General features: G+C 34.9%; 1 protein-coding gene, 1 long non-coding RNA gene and 1 pseudogene across 2 annotated transcripts; 2 read left to right on the top strand and 1 right to left on the bottom strand.

Annotated features, from left to right (window-relative positions):
• The first annotated feature begins 2645 nt into the window (after positions 1-2645).
• LOC133195941 (uncharacterized) lies at positions 2646-5020 on the top strand (annotated as a pseudogene).
• Positions 4854-9115, bottom strand: LOC133195943 (damage suppressor protein-like). The gene is made up of 5 exons (XM_061331927.1): positions 8988-9115; positions 8574-8690; positions 7973-8209; positions 6557-6724; positions 4854-5226 (listed from the first exon to the last, which is right to left on the bottom strand). The coding sequence occupies exons 1-5, from the start codon at positions 9061-9063 to the stop codon at positions 5123-5125; spliced, it is 702 nt and encodes a 233-aa protein (XP_061187911.1). The 5' UTR covers positions 9064-9115; the 3' UTR covers positions 4854-5122.
• A 4402-nt stretch (positions 9116-13517) lies between these two features.
• Positions 13518-14755, top strand: LOC133194822 (uncharacterized). Its single transcript, XR_009722184.1, has 3 exons — positions 13518-13654; positions 14172-14265; positions 14511-14755. It is a non-coding gene; the product is annotated as an uncharacterized LOC133194822 (long non-coding RNA).
• The last annotated feature ends 823 nt before the right edge of the window (positions 14756-15578 follow it).

Raw genomic sequence — 15578 nt, 5'->3', positions numbered from 1 at the left:
ATTGTCGTCGAAATCTTCCCCTTTTTTTCCGCACATTATACTTTTTTAAGGATTGTAACAGGGATTAATTGTGTTTTAACAAGAAGCTTAATTATGATTATTGTCCGATACGTGTGCTACCTGAATTTTTTTTTTTTTGTTTTCAAAGCATTGTTGAATCAAATAAAATCTTTAAGATTTTAACATCAGTTTTTTGGTTTGTTCTGTATGTTAATTCAGCTGTGTTCCATATACCTGTAAATTTTAGCTTTGTTACAAAGAAAGTGTCTTACTTCATTAGGCCTGAAAAAATATATTGCTGTGGTTGTCTACATAAATCACCTGTCCCAAAAATGTGTCTGGGTCATGATCAGACCCACGTGTTTCACTTTATTTAGTTTACTCAACTTGAACTTAGAAAAAATAAGAAATTTTCAGTTTTTGCTAACTTTTGTAGGGATGTATGTATAAGGTTGAAATTGCATATGCTGGTATTTTGGCAGAAAATACAGGTCAAGTTCGAATACAAATTTAAAACTAAATATTGCATTTGAAATTTTGGCTGCCTGCAGGGGCATTATGACAGTAGTTTACTAAGTGATAACCAAGCAATGGGAACACTTGGTGTTACAACTGCATACATATTTGCTTATGACACAAGGGTCACATTGATTCTGGGTCATTTGGACAAGGTTTCTGGGTTATATCTCTGGAAGGAACAGTATGAAATGAAACACAAGAAATTCTTTCTTGATGAAACCAAGAGTATATCATATCAAGAGAAGTAACTAGACAGGGCATGAAACATTTATAGTGCTCAGTTGGCTTAGGTCTAAGAAAGTATATTGAAAATACTTTTTAGCTCACCCGGGCTGAAAGCTCAAAGTGAGCTTTTCTGATCACCCATTGTCCATCTGTAAACTTTTCACATTTTCAACCTCTTATAAAAACCACCGGGCCAATTTTAACCAAAGTTGGTACAAAGCATCCTTGGGAGTTTCAATTGTTAAAATGAAGGGCCAAGCCCCCTTCCAAGGGGAGATAATCAAGAAAAGAAAAAAATAGGATGGGTTCATTAAAATTGTCTTCCCAAGAATCACTGGGCTAGAAAAGTGTAATTTATAAATTGTTCAAATCATGGCTCCTGGAGATAGGGTGGGGCCACAATAGGGAATCAAAATTTTACATTGAAATATATAGGAAAAATCTCAAGAACCACGGGGCCAGAAAAGCTGAAACTTATGTGGAAGTCTTCTGAGGTAGTGTAGATTCTAAATTGTTCAAATTGGGGCCAATGAAGTATTACAAGGGGGGGGGGGGGTCTGGTGAAGAACAGCGGGGCCAATTTTTACGTAAGTCAGCATTGTGGCCCATGGGCCTCTTGCTAGCTCAGGAAAGCTGAAGGCTCAAGTTAGCTTTTCTTATTAAACAGTGTCCATCCATCTACATGGATTTGTCTGTCCTGTGCTGTCTGTAAATTTTTCACATTTTTGACCTCTTGTTAACCACTGAGCTAATTTCAAAGAAACTTGCCACAGAGCATCTTTGGGTTCAACTGAAGAGACACACCTTTTTTTAAGGGGAGATAATTAAGAATTAGTGAAAATATTCGGTGGCATCTTTAAAAATCTTGTCAAGAACCATTGGGCCAGAATAGATGAAACTTACGTGAAAGCATCATTATGTAGTGTAGAAGCATCCCCAGAGAGTGTAGATTCAAATTTGTTCAAATCATATCCCTGGGGGTAGGGTGGGGCAACAATTGGCAATCAAAGTTTTACATAGAAATATATAGGAAAATATTTTAAAAATCCTTTTAAGAACAGCAAAGCCATGATTAATCATATTTACATGGAAAAATCCTCAGTTAGTGTAGATTCAAATTTGTTAAAATCATGCCCCCCCGGGGGGAGGGTAGGGAGGAGCCGATTAAAATGGGCCATCAAAGTTTTGCAAAGAAATATATAGGGAAAATCTTTTCAAGAAGAGCAAAGCAATGATTTATATGGAAACATCCTCAGACAGTGTAGATTCAAGTTTGTTCAAATCATGCCGTGTGTGTGTGTGGGGGGGGGGGGGGGGGGGTTGTAGGGAACCACAATGGGCGGTCTGAGTTTTACATAGGAATATGGAGGGGGGAAATCTGCTGATGAACAACAGCAGGGCTATAGTGACTCAGGTGAGTGTTGTCGCCCATGGACCTCTTGTTAATACTAAAGTAACTTCATGACTCCACAGCACAAGAAATTTGTACATATATTACATGCAGGAAGCGTACGTCTAAGAGAGTATATTGAAATATACTTTTTAATACTCAAGTGTCAAAGTGACTTTTTTTTGCTTACAAAATATTTTTTTCATATACTCTGTAATCACAAAGCAATGCACTGACATCATGAATGTGTGTAGATATTTTTTTTTTCATTTTATGAACATTGTAAGTACTTTCTAGTAAATTACACATCGTCCCGTGATAAAGGTTTCTTCAGGTGAGCGCTGTGATCCAATCGCATGACATTTTGTATTCTATATAGATCCACCGATGTATTACTCGAATAGGAAGTGAGGAAAGAACGAAAACATATAGTTTAAGTATTCTGAATGCAAGTTAACCATCAATCAGGAAACTACACCATTAAATAAAACTGGGATTGTTCATGAGCGTTGTGCTAAGTTAAGTGGATTATTATTTAGGAAATTTAGCTTGAGGGACATTGAATAGCTATACGTAAACACAGGAGACTTTGCCTCGCCCACACATATAACGTAAGTTTGTTTTTGATACACTAAAAAAAAAATTTGGTAGATTTAAAAGGATTTGGTAGATTTAATGAATTCTAATTTGATTTTATCAAGTAGAATTTTTCATCAGAATTATGTTCCTTATGGAATCTACATAACTTTTTCCGCTACAGTATGCTTCATGCATACATTGTTTATGCAGATGAATATATCTACGCATCTTAAAAATGGCACGATTATATTATGAAATAGACGAAAAGCTTTCGGTAGGAAAATTAATGATATTAATTTTCTTGTTTTTTATCAAGGTGTTTAGGAGTCAGACTTAATTCATGGCTATAGCATCCGCAACAAAAGACATTGCAGTCTTAGAGGATTTCAGAGGTGCCCAGGATGTAATAAAATGTGATCTCTGTTCAAACTCCGTGGAACTTCAATGCAACAAATGTGACGTCAAACTATGCGGTCATTGTGTATCAAGACACGTGTCTAAAACCCAAACTACACATGAAATTGTAACTTTTGTTCACCGGAAATCAGAGCCAGCACTTCCTGTATGTAAGTTTCATCGGAATTCAAAATGTGAGCTAAAATGCCAAACGTGTGACACTGCGGTGTGTTCGAAATGCATAACGACTTTCCATAAGTTCCATGATATCGAAGATTTGATGGAGGTATTTAAGTCTAAATTGGATCTTATTCAGCAAGACACAAACGATTTAGAAATGGAATTTGTTCCTAGATACCAAAATATTATTTCTCGAATGGAATTGCGTATGTCGACTCTTGCACCTGAATACCAGATTGTGAAATCAGCCATAAAGAAACATGGACAGAAAGTGCATCGAATGGTGGATGTCGTAACCAAAATGTTTGAAGACGAAGCAGAAAAGATGGAACGAGAGTCCTTGGATACACTGAAGAATAGCATTTCGGAATCGACAGGTTTGCTGGATGAAATTCAAGAATTAATCAAGGAGAACAAAAGGCTTATGCAATCAAGTAATGTTGAACAGGCGCTCTTGTATAATTCAAAGATGGAGAGATTCAGAAAAGTGAAATCCGAATTTAGCGTTTCTGTCCCAGATTTTTGGCGAGTTAAACTCACGACTGACGAGCTATGTAATCTGTTCGGGAGATTAGAGACTTCGACAAAAGATGACAAAAAGGAAACTTCTTTAAAGTACAATGAAGAAAAGATCCCATTAACGGTAGAGAAAGATTTTTTGTTGATGCCCAAATTGAATTCAACCACAGAGAGCACTTTCGAACACGTCCAAAGGGTGAGTTGTCAGGACACGAGCGAAGCTTGGATTAGCGGGAACCAAAAAAACATCACACGCATTGACATTTGACGGAAATGCAAAGGAAGTTGTTTACACAACCTCAGGATATGTCCCCCACGATTTAACGGTCAGTAAACAAGGAGAACTTCTGTACTGTGACAGTATAGAACGAACAGTCAATATCATTAAATCCGGGAAAACGAGAGTGATTTTACGATATGAGGGCTGGAGACCGCAGGGAATTTGTACGACGTCAGGGGACGGAATTCTAGTTACTTTGTACAACGACCTAGAAGGACGCAGCAAAGTAATGAAGTATGGTATCAAGAGAAAGGATGACGAAAATCAAGGAATTTCGTCATTAGAAACACTACAGCCAAAACTGATAAAGGTCATACAGTATGACGAAAGGGGAGAAACTCTGTATAAATATGCGACCTTTATCGCAGAAAATGCTATCAACCATGACATCTGCGTATCCGACCATGGAACCAATACCGTTGTTGTAGTAAATCAAGAGGGAAAATTCAAATTCACCTACAGCAACGTCATGTCTCCAAGGAAATACGATACGTTCTTTCCCTGCAGCATTGCTACCGACAGTCAAGGCCAAATCCTTATAGCTGACGGCGACAATGATTGTATTCACGTGGTCGACAAAGATCGACAATTTCTCTGCTACATTGACAACTGCGACTTCTCTGGAGTTTGTGGAATTGATGTCGACTCTTCTGATAAAGTCTGGGTGGGAGAAGTCGACACTGGTCGAGTTAAAGTCGTCCAGTATTTGACCGATTAATTAATCTATCATAAATCTATCATTGCAGAAAAATAAATTACAGTGAATGATTTATTTTTTTTTTTAATTTCTCCCAGCTGCGATCTTGGAAAAGATCTTCTATGACATACTCATTACTTCAAAATGACTGAGACACAGTAATGAATGTTATCTTACAAGAAAATTGTGAAAAGTTCTTTACATCAAACTTAATTAAGTAAAATTGGACATTTTAGATTGCGCTGTTCTTCCTCGGGTATAGAAGTTCCCTTGCTTCGTTAGCGTTGCCCCTTTCATATTAAAGATGTTTAGACTGAAGCTTCCGCACTAGCTGCCTCTACGCCGGCCCCTGCTTCTGCGCCCCTTTCTTGCCCCCCTTACTTCCGGTTCCAGTCCCAGGTTCAGGTGCTTCGGTTGGCTCAGGCGGTTCAGTTGTCGGTGCTGAAAAACAATCAAAACAAGAGATGTTTGTGAAACACTTATGCCCCCCTCCCCCAAATAATTGGAATTTTCCTAAGTCCAAGGGGCATAACTCTGTCAAATATTGCTCGATCGTACCCAAAACAGAACTTTACCTAGATATTTTTATGATAAATCTGTATACCAAATTTCATTCCAGTATGTGCAACCTCAGCGAAGAAAATGAACGGAAATAATTGGAATTTTCCTAAGTCCAAGAGGCATAACTCTGTCAAAAATTGCTCGATCGTACCCAAAACAGAACTTGACTTAGATATTCTTATGATAAATCTGTATATCAAATTTCATTTCAGTATGTGCAACTTCTGCGAAGAAAAAGAACTTCTGCGAAAAAAAATGAACGGAAACTGTTGGTGGACCGACCGACAGACAGCACCAAAGCAGTATGCCCTCCTTTCTTCGAGGGGGGGGGGGGCATAAAAAAAAACTTTAGCACCTGGCACAGTCAATTTTTCAACAAACTTTGCTAAAAAAAAAATGCTACAAGATAATTAGGGCTCGATTGGCCATATTCTTCATCTATTTTATTTTATTTTAAATTTATTTATTTTTATAGTTTTTTTGTGTTTTGAACAAATCACTCCAATAGTTATTTAAAAGTTACAAATGTTCTCGCGATTTGACCTCTGTGGGTCGTTTCACTCTGTATTGATAAAGAATACAAAGCAGGGAGGGGGGCTTCTGGTGGTTTGTAAGATATAAGAGCTCATCTGTTGAATGAGATTAATTTGAGCTTTTTTTCAACGATAAGTACTACATGCAGTCATGCAACCCTCACTCATATTTTTCTCATTTAAACAAAAAAAAATTTTTTGCGTCCACCACTGGTTTCAACGAAGTCCAGATGCAGGCCCATAGGATGCAATTTTCAGGGGAATTGTTTTGGACAAAAAATTTTGACAAGCAGGAAAAAGTTAATCAGACGATATTTTTCAGGGGATACAACCATTAATAAGTTTTGTTTTCAATTGGCCTGTAGCTATAGCCCCTTTTTAAGGTGGCCTAGTGGTAAACAATACCTTATTTTCTTACCATATTCTTCCCGACATCTTGATTGTCAACTGGATCAAAAGACGTTTTGACATTGCTGATGAACATCAGCACAATACATATTTTTGTGATCACCTCAGTTCTAAATGTTTTTTTTTTTAAATTCCAGCAAAAAAGTTTATTATTTGACAGAAGGAAATGACAAATCTTGCTGCATGCAATGGGGTTAAGCTATACATTGAATAGTGGTTAAGGCAAAACATTAAAAACACAAAATATATATACGGGATATTACACTTACCGGCTTTAGCTGTTGCTGGAGAAGCATCCTTTGGTGCTGCTTTTTTGGATCCGCCCGTCCCTGCTTCTGCGCCCCCTTTCTTGGCTACTTTACCTCCAGCTTTTGTGCCACTGGTCCCAGCTCCAGGTTCCGGTGCTTCGGTTGGCTCAGGCGGCTCAGTTGTTGATGCTAATAACATGAAAAAAAATCTTTTAGCACCATAGGTCAAATTTTCACCAAATTTGACACAATTAACTACACAAGGTAAAAATGGCTCCATTTTACATAATATATTCTTTATCCTTATTGTTTTGAACAAAAATTGCAATACCACGATCTATAGCATGCTGAAACCTATCACGCGCAACTGTACAGCCTTATTGAATTCAATTATGGTTCTTTAAAAATTCCTATTTTTTAAAAAAAAAATCGAAAGTTTTTTCATGATCTTCGCATTGACTTTGTTAATTTATCTCAAACACAAGCTATTTACAAAAAAAAAAAAAGAAAGAAAGAAAGAATGTCTATTTCATTTTATATTCCTCTAATCAGTAATGGCCTGCAATGAAATGAAAGCTCTGTTAAATGAGAGATTGACATGTGCCTCGGGTTAGACCCCCGACCCTATATTCTCCGTTTGCCGAAGTGTGTGTTCACATAATGTATACATAATATAGAAAAAAGCATAAAAATGACTGTAAAAATAAGGATGATTACTCTCTGAATTGAAACATTTTGCGTAACCCCCCCCCCCCCCCCCCGCCAACCCCAACTGGTTTCATTTGCTTGCTATTTATGTTTCGAAGTAAGCTATCTTTTTTTCAACTAAGTATACAGGTATCAGTCCCAGCCTTCCCATTTTTCTTTAAAGTTCAAGATCCATCGTTGGTTTCAAAAAAGAACATGTACTTAGCGCCACCTCTCCTGCTTTTCGGACTGTCCGCTATTGAAGCTACATGCATAAATTTACAAATTGTTAATGAGTATATGTCTAATGTACTCATTAACAATTGAGAATTGTATATTAATGAAAGACAAAAGCGAAGAGCTTTTAAATTTTCATTTGGGTGAAATAAGCGCTTGTACATGTAGATGTAGATATAATACTTCGTACATTTTTCTTACCATTTTCTCCTCACTACACATTTTAACTTGATCTAAATACATCTTGTCATTTGCTGGAGAAAATCGAGACAATAGAATTAATGTTATCACTTCACTTAGCTTATGAAAGAGTTCCAATTTTTATATATTTTTTCTACATTTTTAATTTTAAATCACACATATGTACTAGGTTTGTACGTGTTAACATTGAGAAAACGAATTCGAAATGTTGAATCTTACTGTAACGTGATCTATGCTCTGCATTGATTACAAAGATTAAAAACAGAAAAATATCTAAATGCTTTAATATGTACATACATGTACCGACTTTACCTGCTGCTGGGGAAGAACTGGCATTGGTTGCTGCTTTTTTGGATCCGCCTGCTGCTTCTTTTTTGGACCCGCCTGCTGTTGCTTTATCAGTTTTGGCTGCTGCTGTTTTTGTGTTGCTACCTCCATCCACATTGCTGGCGCCTGGCACCACTGGTTTGGTCGTGATTTCGGGTGCTTCTGTAGGTTCTGGTGGTTCTATAGGTTCGCCATTTGCATCTAGGACAGGTGCACCGGCAACTAAATGTTCCAAATGTTGGTCTGAGAAAGTGCTTTTGTTGATTATGACATTTCGATTAAAGTAAATTTGGTTTGATGTTTTAGAAGAAAGTTTAACTCAGGAGAGAGAGAGAGAGAGAGAGAGAGAGATCGAAGGGGGCTCCTATTTCATTATATTGTGGAGATGTAAAAGTATGCATTTTATATCATTCATTCCATTTCATGGTTATGTGTTACTTTAAATCTTTATTGCTTTTGCAGTTTTACCTTATTGAGCTGATAATTGAATTGAGCATCACAATTATTGAAATATTTTGCTGTGTTTTCGTACTTATTTATCTGCATGATAAGTCCCACATGCATAAACTATATTTCTATAACATACCGGATCCCTTTGCCGATGATTTTTGTGTCCCGGGTTTATTTCCTCCGACTGGACTCGGTGGAGATGTTCCCTCTGGGAGTTCGGGGGCCTCAGTGGGTTCCAAAGGTTCAGGAGGCGCTTAAAAAAAAAATGTACCGAGGATCAGATTTCCAGGATTCAAATTATTTCAGGCATTTAAAAAGGAAGAGATACAAATAACAAACCTATACCATGAAAAACAAGCCCTGTATAAATGCAGAAGAACAAAGTCGATAGAATGGAACCATAACATAAATCTTTCCAAGTTCCAAATAAATTCGATTAATTTTGAAGAAAAAAAGTATTCTTGACATTTGTTCTATGTTTTTTTTTTTTCAATTTACTTAACACATTCTAATAATACAAATTTATAAGAAAAACCCATTGCATGTATACCTGCTTTTTTCGAAGACTTTTGGCTCTCCACGATTTGGCCCACCAAAAACACAATCAGCAACAAATAACGCCACATATCTGTTTTAACTGAGTCCAATACTTGAAACAAGGCATTTTACTTGTATATATGTACAAAAAAGAAGCATTTTACATACAAATTCGTTTATCATTTGTCAAAGTAGCTACCGGTAATGTGTATAGAATGGCAGCATATGATTCAATGCTAATGCGTAATTTCAATGACCATTCTCTCACAAACTGTTATTATTGCGCACGACCAGTAAACATACAAAATTTTGTCTAAATTCCAATTGAAATAGATTTAGAATTATTATTTTTTTTATTTCATGATTGTTAAAATGTTAGTGTCATCAATGAATGTGTTACATAAGATATATGTCTGTGAATTTCAATCGAGACTCGACAATGCTAAATGCAATGTAAAACACTGTAAAGATTTGTATTGAAAATTTTTCTTTCATGATAGTCATGCAAGAATTTTACAAACAGCACAATTCTTTTAAAATTTTTCGAGATTTCTAGAGAAAACAGAGGTATAACGGTAGAAATGTATTCTTTGTTCTGTTTATGGATTTTTTTTTTTTTTTTTTTTATTTATTTATTTATTTTTTTTTTTTTTTTTGTTAATCTTAACTCTCTGCAAAAACACGCATTTAATAATTAATGACTATAAAGAATCTAGAAATTTTAGATAATCAACTAGGATCAAAGGGATCCATTCTTCGCAGGAATATAGAAAACGTGACCAATTATCTTAAATGAAATTATTTTTCAGCTTTCATACTTTTTAATTTTTGCCTTTGACGAAAATATGGAAGATGACTTACCAACCTCCCGACGAATTCTCCAGCGCTATTTTAATGATATCTTTCTTCTGAGCACTAATTAACAATCTTATTTATATCATCTAGTGTCTAATTACAAATAATGAGTATTGCAATCTAAGGGATATTTATCATTGTATAATTTGACATTTATTTTTTCACTCTTTTAGACGCAGAGATCAAAAGATACCATATATCAAACATTAATTAGTATTCTCTGAATTCGGTGTCTTGAATACACTTCACTCTTCATACCTCTCTCTCTCTCTCTTTCTCTCTCTCTCTCTCTTTAAAATAATTTTTAATACAGTTTATTATACCTCTACTGATTTTATCCCTATATAAAATTAGATTGTTAGATATGACTAATTCCCTAGAAATCGTTATGAATGGACTATGGACCGTGCGTTAGTCAAGTGAGCTAATCTCTGCTTCGAAATGTTATTTATCGAAAGCTAATTCCAGGTTATCCGTAATCCTCTGGATTTTACTTTTACATTGGTATGATATATGAATGGACTAATTCCCGTATTTAGTTCAGTGAGCTACTTGTAATTCCTGCTTTGATATCACGCTATCTGAATCCTCTAAATTTTACGTTTGTATCGGTATATTAAAACAGTTAAAAGTATATATCATTGCGGGAGTTAGCAAGATTCCAGTTCCCCTCGACCAGGATTATTTCCTTCGGCTTCGCCTCGGGAAATAGTCCTGGCCTTGGGGAACTGGAATCTTGCTAACTCCTTCAATGATATACTTTAACTGTATAATAACATAGCTATGGTCTTTGCAAGTGTTCTCAAATTCGATCTTTATGTATTTGAATGAAAATGCGAAGATGACGAACAGTGATCGATCCTTTAAACAATACGAATAATAAGGTAAATGATTTAATTACCTCATCCCTATGCATTAGAAAAGGTTACTTATTTTGAAACTTGATATGGTTTCCATTATTTGTGCAAATATAAACATACCAAGAAAACTTACGAAGTGACTGGGATACAGTACTATACATATTAGATATCACAAGTAAAGTTATAACAAAATAGTTTATTATACTTCTGTTAAAATGTTTCCTATATAAAGTTAAGAAGGTAAACTAACTATCTTTATAGTCTCAAAATTTCCACACAAAGCAAAACTATACCCCGGGGTATAGTTTTTGCTATCCACCCCTCGGAAAATTTTCATGCAAGTTTTGCCGCCAAGTTTGATTTCCTGTAATCAATCTATAGACTTATGATGTCATCCTTACTTCAGTAGCATTGTGACGTCATCAGGATTTCAGCTCATTCTAACAGTGTTATCTTATTCTATAGTCTGTCCCACCAAGCTACTGTCACCACTTTTTGCAACATATCTCAAAATATATAAATACCTTGGCCTTCAACCTAGGTTCGAGAGATGGATCATTTTTTTTCCAAACTTCCTGCATTTATCCGAACCCTCGAGTTCAACCGGTGTATTGACACGGCGGCAAATTCAAAGTCTACGGGGATTTAACATGGTAAACTCGTCCATTAGCGTCAAGATCACGGGGCAGGAAACCAGTTTATCGAGGGAGTAGTCGTTCTTGCCAAATTAAAATTACAAAAAATCCTAAAAATTCAACGAAAGCAATTCAGTGTGTTTTGGTAAAAAATATAAGTATTGTTTTGCATTCAAATATATTTGACGAGTTTTCTCATAAACTGAGAGAAAATAATCCGAATTCAATGCAGTACAAGTTGTGGATAACGCACTGCTCTATAAAGGGGATGTTGCTGACATGATGTGTAATTTACAGCTTCCTTCGATGAAAACGTAAGTTTTTTTTTTTTTTTTTACTTCTGAAAGTACACCCACAAAAGAATGTTTTCAAGTGCTAATGATTTGTCAAAATCAAGCATTATTCGGCGAAAGCGCCCAATGCATATCTGCACAGTAGGCCTAGTGGGGGGAAACGAAAACTTTCAGTAGATCTATAATGGTAATGACTTTTATGATAGGTCTACTTTCTCTTTCAGTCACAGGGAACATATCTAAAACGCAACAGTTGGTCCACAGAATTCATTGTAAACAATCCTTTCACCTGATGAATAAAATGTCAAATTTCCCCCTTTTAGTTACAGAAAATTTTCGATTAAATATACATTAAGTTGAGGATAAAGTAAGCATGCTGCATTTTATTATAAAATAAATGAACTTAGATTAGCTCTCAGAATGCAAATTATTACGTTAATCCTAAACTTTCCAGGGGAGGGGGCATGCCCCAAATACTCCCATTTTGAAATATTCACACTTCCAGTACTAACTTTGCAGTTACATTTCATCCCTTCATGTGAAAGACAGTGTGATTTTTTTTTTTTTGGTTGTTCCTCAGTCCCCCTCTTTTTCACTAACAATTTTTTGTTAAGTTGGAATTCATAATATGGTAATGCTGCAAGTTTCCCTGGTATACAACCCTTGAGATTTCTTTTTTTTTTCTTTCACCAGTATTGTAAAAAAAAATCTTTATTATTTTTTTTTTTTTGGGGGGGGGGGGGGGGGGTATTTCTTTAAAGTTCATAATTTGAAATTCATTGACTTACATCTACCCCATAGTTAACCCATTTTGTTCAAACAATAAAGAAAGAGAGCATACAGGACTATCTCCTGCTGTGAGATATATTACAATTTTCAAAGTTCAAGGAAGAGTTACATTTATAAAAAAAAAAGTTGTTAGTAATGTCAATGGCAAACTTAAATTTTCACTACCTCAGGATGCTTCCATATCAATATTACTAATCATGGCTTTGCTGTTCTTTACAGAAGAATTTTAAAGACCCCCCCCCCCCCATGTATTCCTATGTAAAACGCTCATCGCTCATTGTGGCCCAGGGTTAGAAACTCCCTAAAATTACAACTCGCAAATAATTGCGAGTACCAACAAAGTGAACTCGCAATTTTATAAGACTACTCGCAATTTTCATATAAAGTTAAATTTATATAAATTAAATACATGTAACTTAAGGAAAAAGTAACTACTGTACAGTACACAAAATACAACTACAGTGTGACTTTTATTTAAATTACTGATTTAAATCAAAAGTATTGTGTTCTGTCATATTATATAATTTTGCTACAGTTTCAATGCAAAAAAAAAAAAAAAATCAACTCGCAAGTTTTTGTGAGTTACCTAATTTTCAACTCGCAATTTGGGAATTCTAACTCGTGTTTTGCGAGTTGTATATAGTGAATTTCGAACCCTGGTGGCCCCACCCTACCCATCCTAAAATTGAACAAATTTGAATCTACACTACCTGAGGATGCTTCTATAATAACATGACTAATCATGGCTTTGCTGTTCTTGAACAGAAGATTTTTTTTCAAGATGATTCCTATATATTCTTATGCGAAACTTTGACCCTTTGTTGTGTTCCCACCCCCCTAATTTGAACAAACTTGAATCTATACTACCTGAGGATAACTTGATTCTACATTACCGAAGGTTGCTTCTGAATTAATATGGCTAATAGTGGCAAAGCTGTTCTCGAGAAGAAGATTTTTAAAGACATTTCCCATATATTCCTACATAAAACTTCGACCCCCTCTTGTGCCCCCCCCCCTCCCCGGGGTTATGATATGAATAAACTTGATTGTACATGTAATGTAATTTGTAATGAAGCTTTTACATAATTTTCATCTTTTCTTGCCTAGCTAGTGGTTCCTGAGAAGATTTTTAAAGATGCCACTAAATTTTCATGAACTCTTCATTATCTCTCCTTGAAAGAAGGCATGGCACTTCCTGTGAACAAACTTAAATCCTCTTCACCCAAGGATGCTTTGTCACATTTGCAGGTTTGTTTTAAATTGGCCCAGCGGTTCTTGAGAAGAAGTCAAAAAAGTTTATAGATGGCAGACGCCGGACACCCTTTGATCAGAAAAGCTCACTTGAGCCTTCGGCTCTTTTTTTTTCTTTCCACATACCTTCATAATTGAAAATAAAAAATACTAATCAATAAGTTATTCAATTAAATAAAAGAAGCAAATGTGTAAAAGATGATATTGACAATACAATTTTTGTGAAATATAACATCATGAACTTAAGAATTAAGAAATGTCTTTTCTCAGAGTGGGGTATTATCTTCGCCTTGTACGCATCCATTCTTTATGTCCAAAAGAAAAATTTAGCAAAACATTCATTTGTAAAATTAAAGTTATGTACAGTATTCTAGCATACATGTACTAAATAAAAGGCCAGAAACTAAGATCATGCATATTGTATACAGTGTATGAGCAAATTGTAATAAAGAAGTAAAGTATACTTGATTATGCCTTTATATTTATTTACATAATTTTTTTTTTTTTTTTGAAGGTTAAAAAAAATGGAGTACATTGTTATGATGACCAGACTCGAAGGCATTCATGTAATTGGGTGAATCACAGAGTCTCAGGAATCTTCTGGACTAGTAAGTTATACATGTACATGTATATATAAAATATTAAAATGTCTTTCCTCTCTGAATTGCATACTTCAGGCTGGAATCTGAAAATAAAAATTGTAGTTTCCATATGTATATAATTTATACTACATGTATCTTGGTACATGTAGAATTGAAATTCATTCTTTAATTTCACTTCAATTACTTAACCATAAATTTTCATTCTCAAGAATTTTAATAACATTTAAGATGTGTTTTATTATCTATTTCAGACCAAAAGTGATGGCTGAAACAAATATTAACTGGTAGTCTACTTAGTGATCTGGACACTGGATAAGGCAGAAACCATTTTCAACAGAACTGTTAAGAGTGTAAATAAAAAAAAAACAAGATACCCACTCTCCAACTCATTCATAGCTTCATTCTTGGCTTCATTGTGTTGAATATGAGTCAAGACTTTTCTATTGTACCAAGGCTGAAGGGACTTTCAAACCATAAACAACATCACCACAGAGCAGTTGACTTTCATTTCTTCTTCTGAATTTGTATGTTTTACCCTTAATTATTACAGTGTGAATTTACTTTGCACAAAAGAAGATGTAAATTAGCATAACTTCAACAAGTATTTACTTTGTCAGTTTTAGACACATAACTCAATTATTTGGTATTTTAAAAAAAAGTAATTGGCAGCATTTACTGTGGAATCATCATTGTTCTTGGAGGAGGATAGGTGGGTCAAACATATCCACTAATTTATATTCCCACAAATACTTATTTTTTCAACTTGTCAATTCATTGAATCTTTAACTTAATGTATTTTAAAGTTAACCTTATGAATTATATCTGCACAAACCAGTTGAATTAAATGCCTGCCCACTAACAGCTGATTAATCCCCCCCCCCCCCACAATAAAATGATTCCACAGTTTTTCATTTTTCAAAAACTATAGAAGGCCATATACATGTATCTGCAGGTACTTTGGGTGGTTTAATCATCTTTGCTTGTGCTGGTCTGTCTGATGCCTTCATCAGCTAGCTATTCTGTATCCTACAATTAAATTCTTGTTTCCAAATAAAACAGCTGTAAAATGTTTTGTATTATTTATGCTTATTTAATTTTGTCTATAGTTTTTAATTATTTTTTTTTTCTTAATGTTTGGAAAAAATAATATGAGAGGGATTCGACAAGAATTTATATTTCCTGCAAATATACATTTTTTTTTTTAAAAAGTGTGTGTTATATATCAGGGACCTATATACTTTATAGTTAGTAGAGATCCCTGGTTATATTTTAAAAGTTTATATTCATGCAAAATCTACAGACATAATAAAAAAAATAAT

Source organism: Saccostrea echinata, unplaced genomic scaffold, assembly GCF_033153115.1.
Source record: "Saccostrea echinata isolate AGI-Se365-2 ecotype Australia unplaced genomic scaffold, CSIRO_AGI_Sech_v1 ptg000029l, whole genome shotgun sequence".
NCBI lineage: Eukaryota > Metazoa > Mollusca > Bivalvia > Ostreida > Ostreidae > Saccostrea > Saccostrea echinata.
This window is presented reverse-complemented; position numbering and strand designations above follow the sequence as displayed.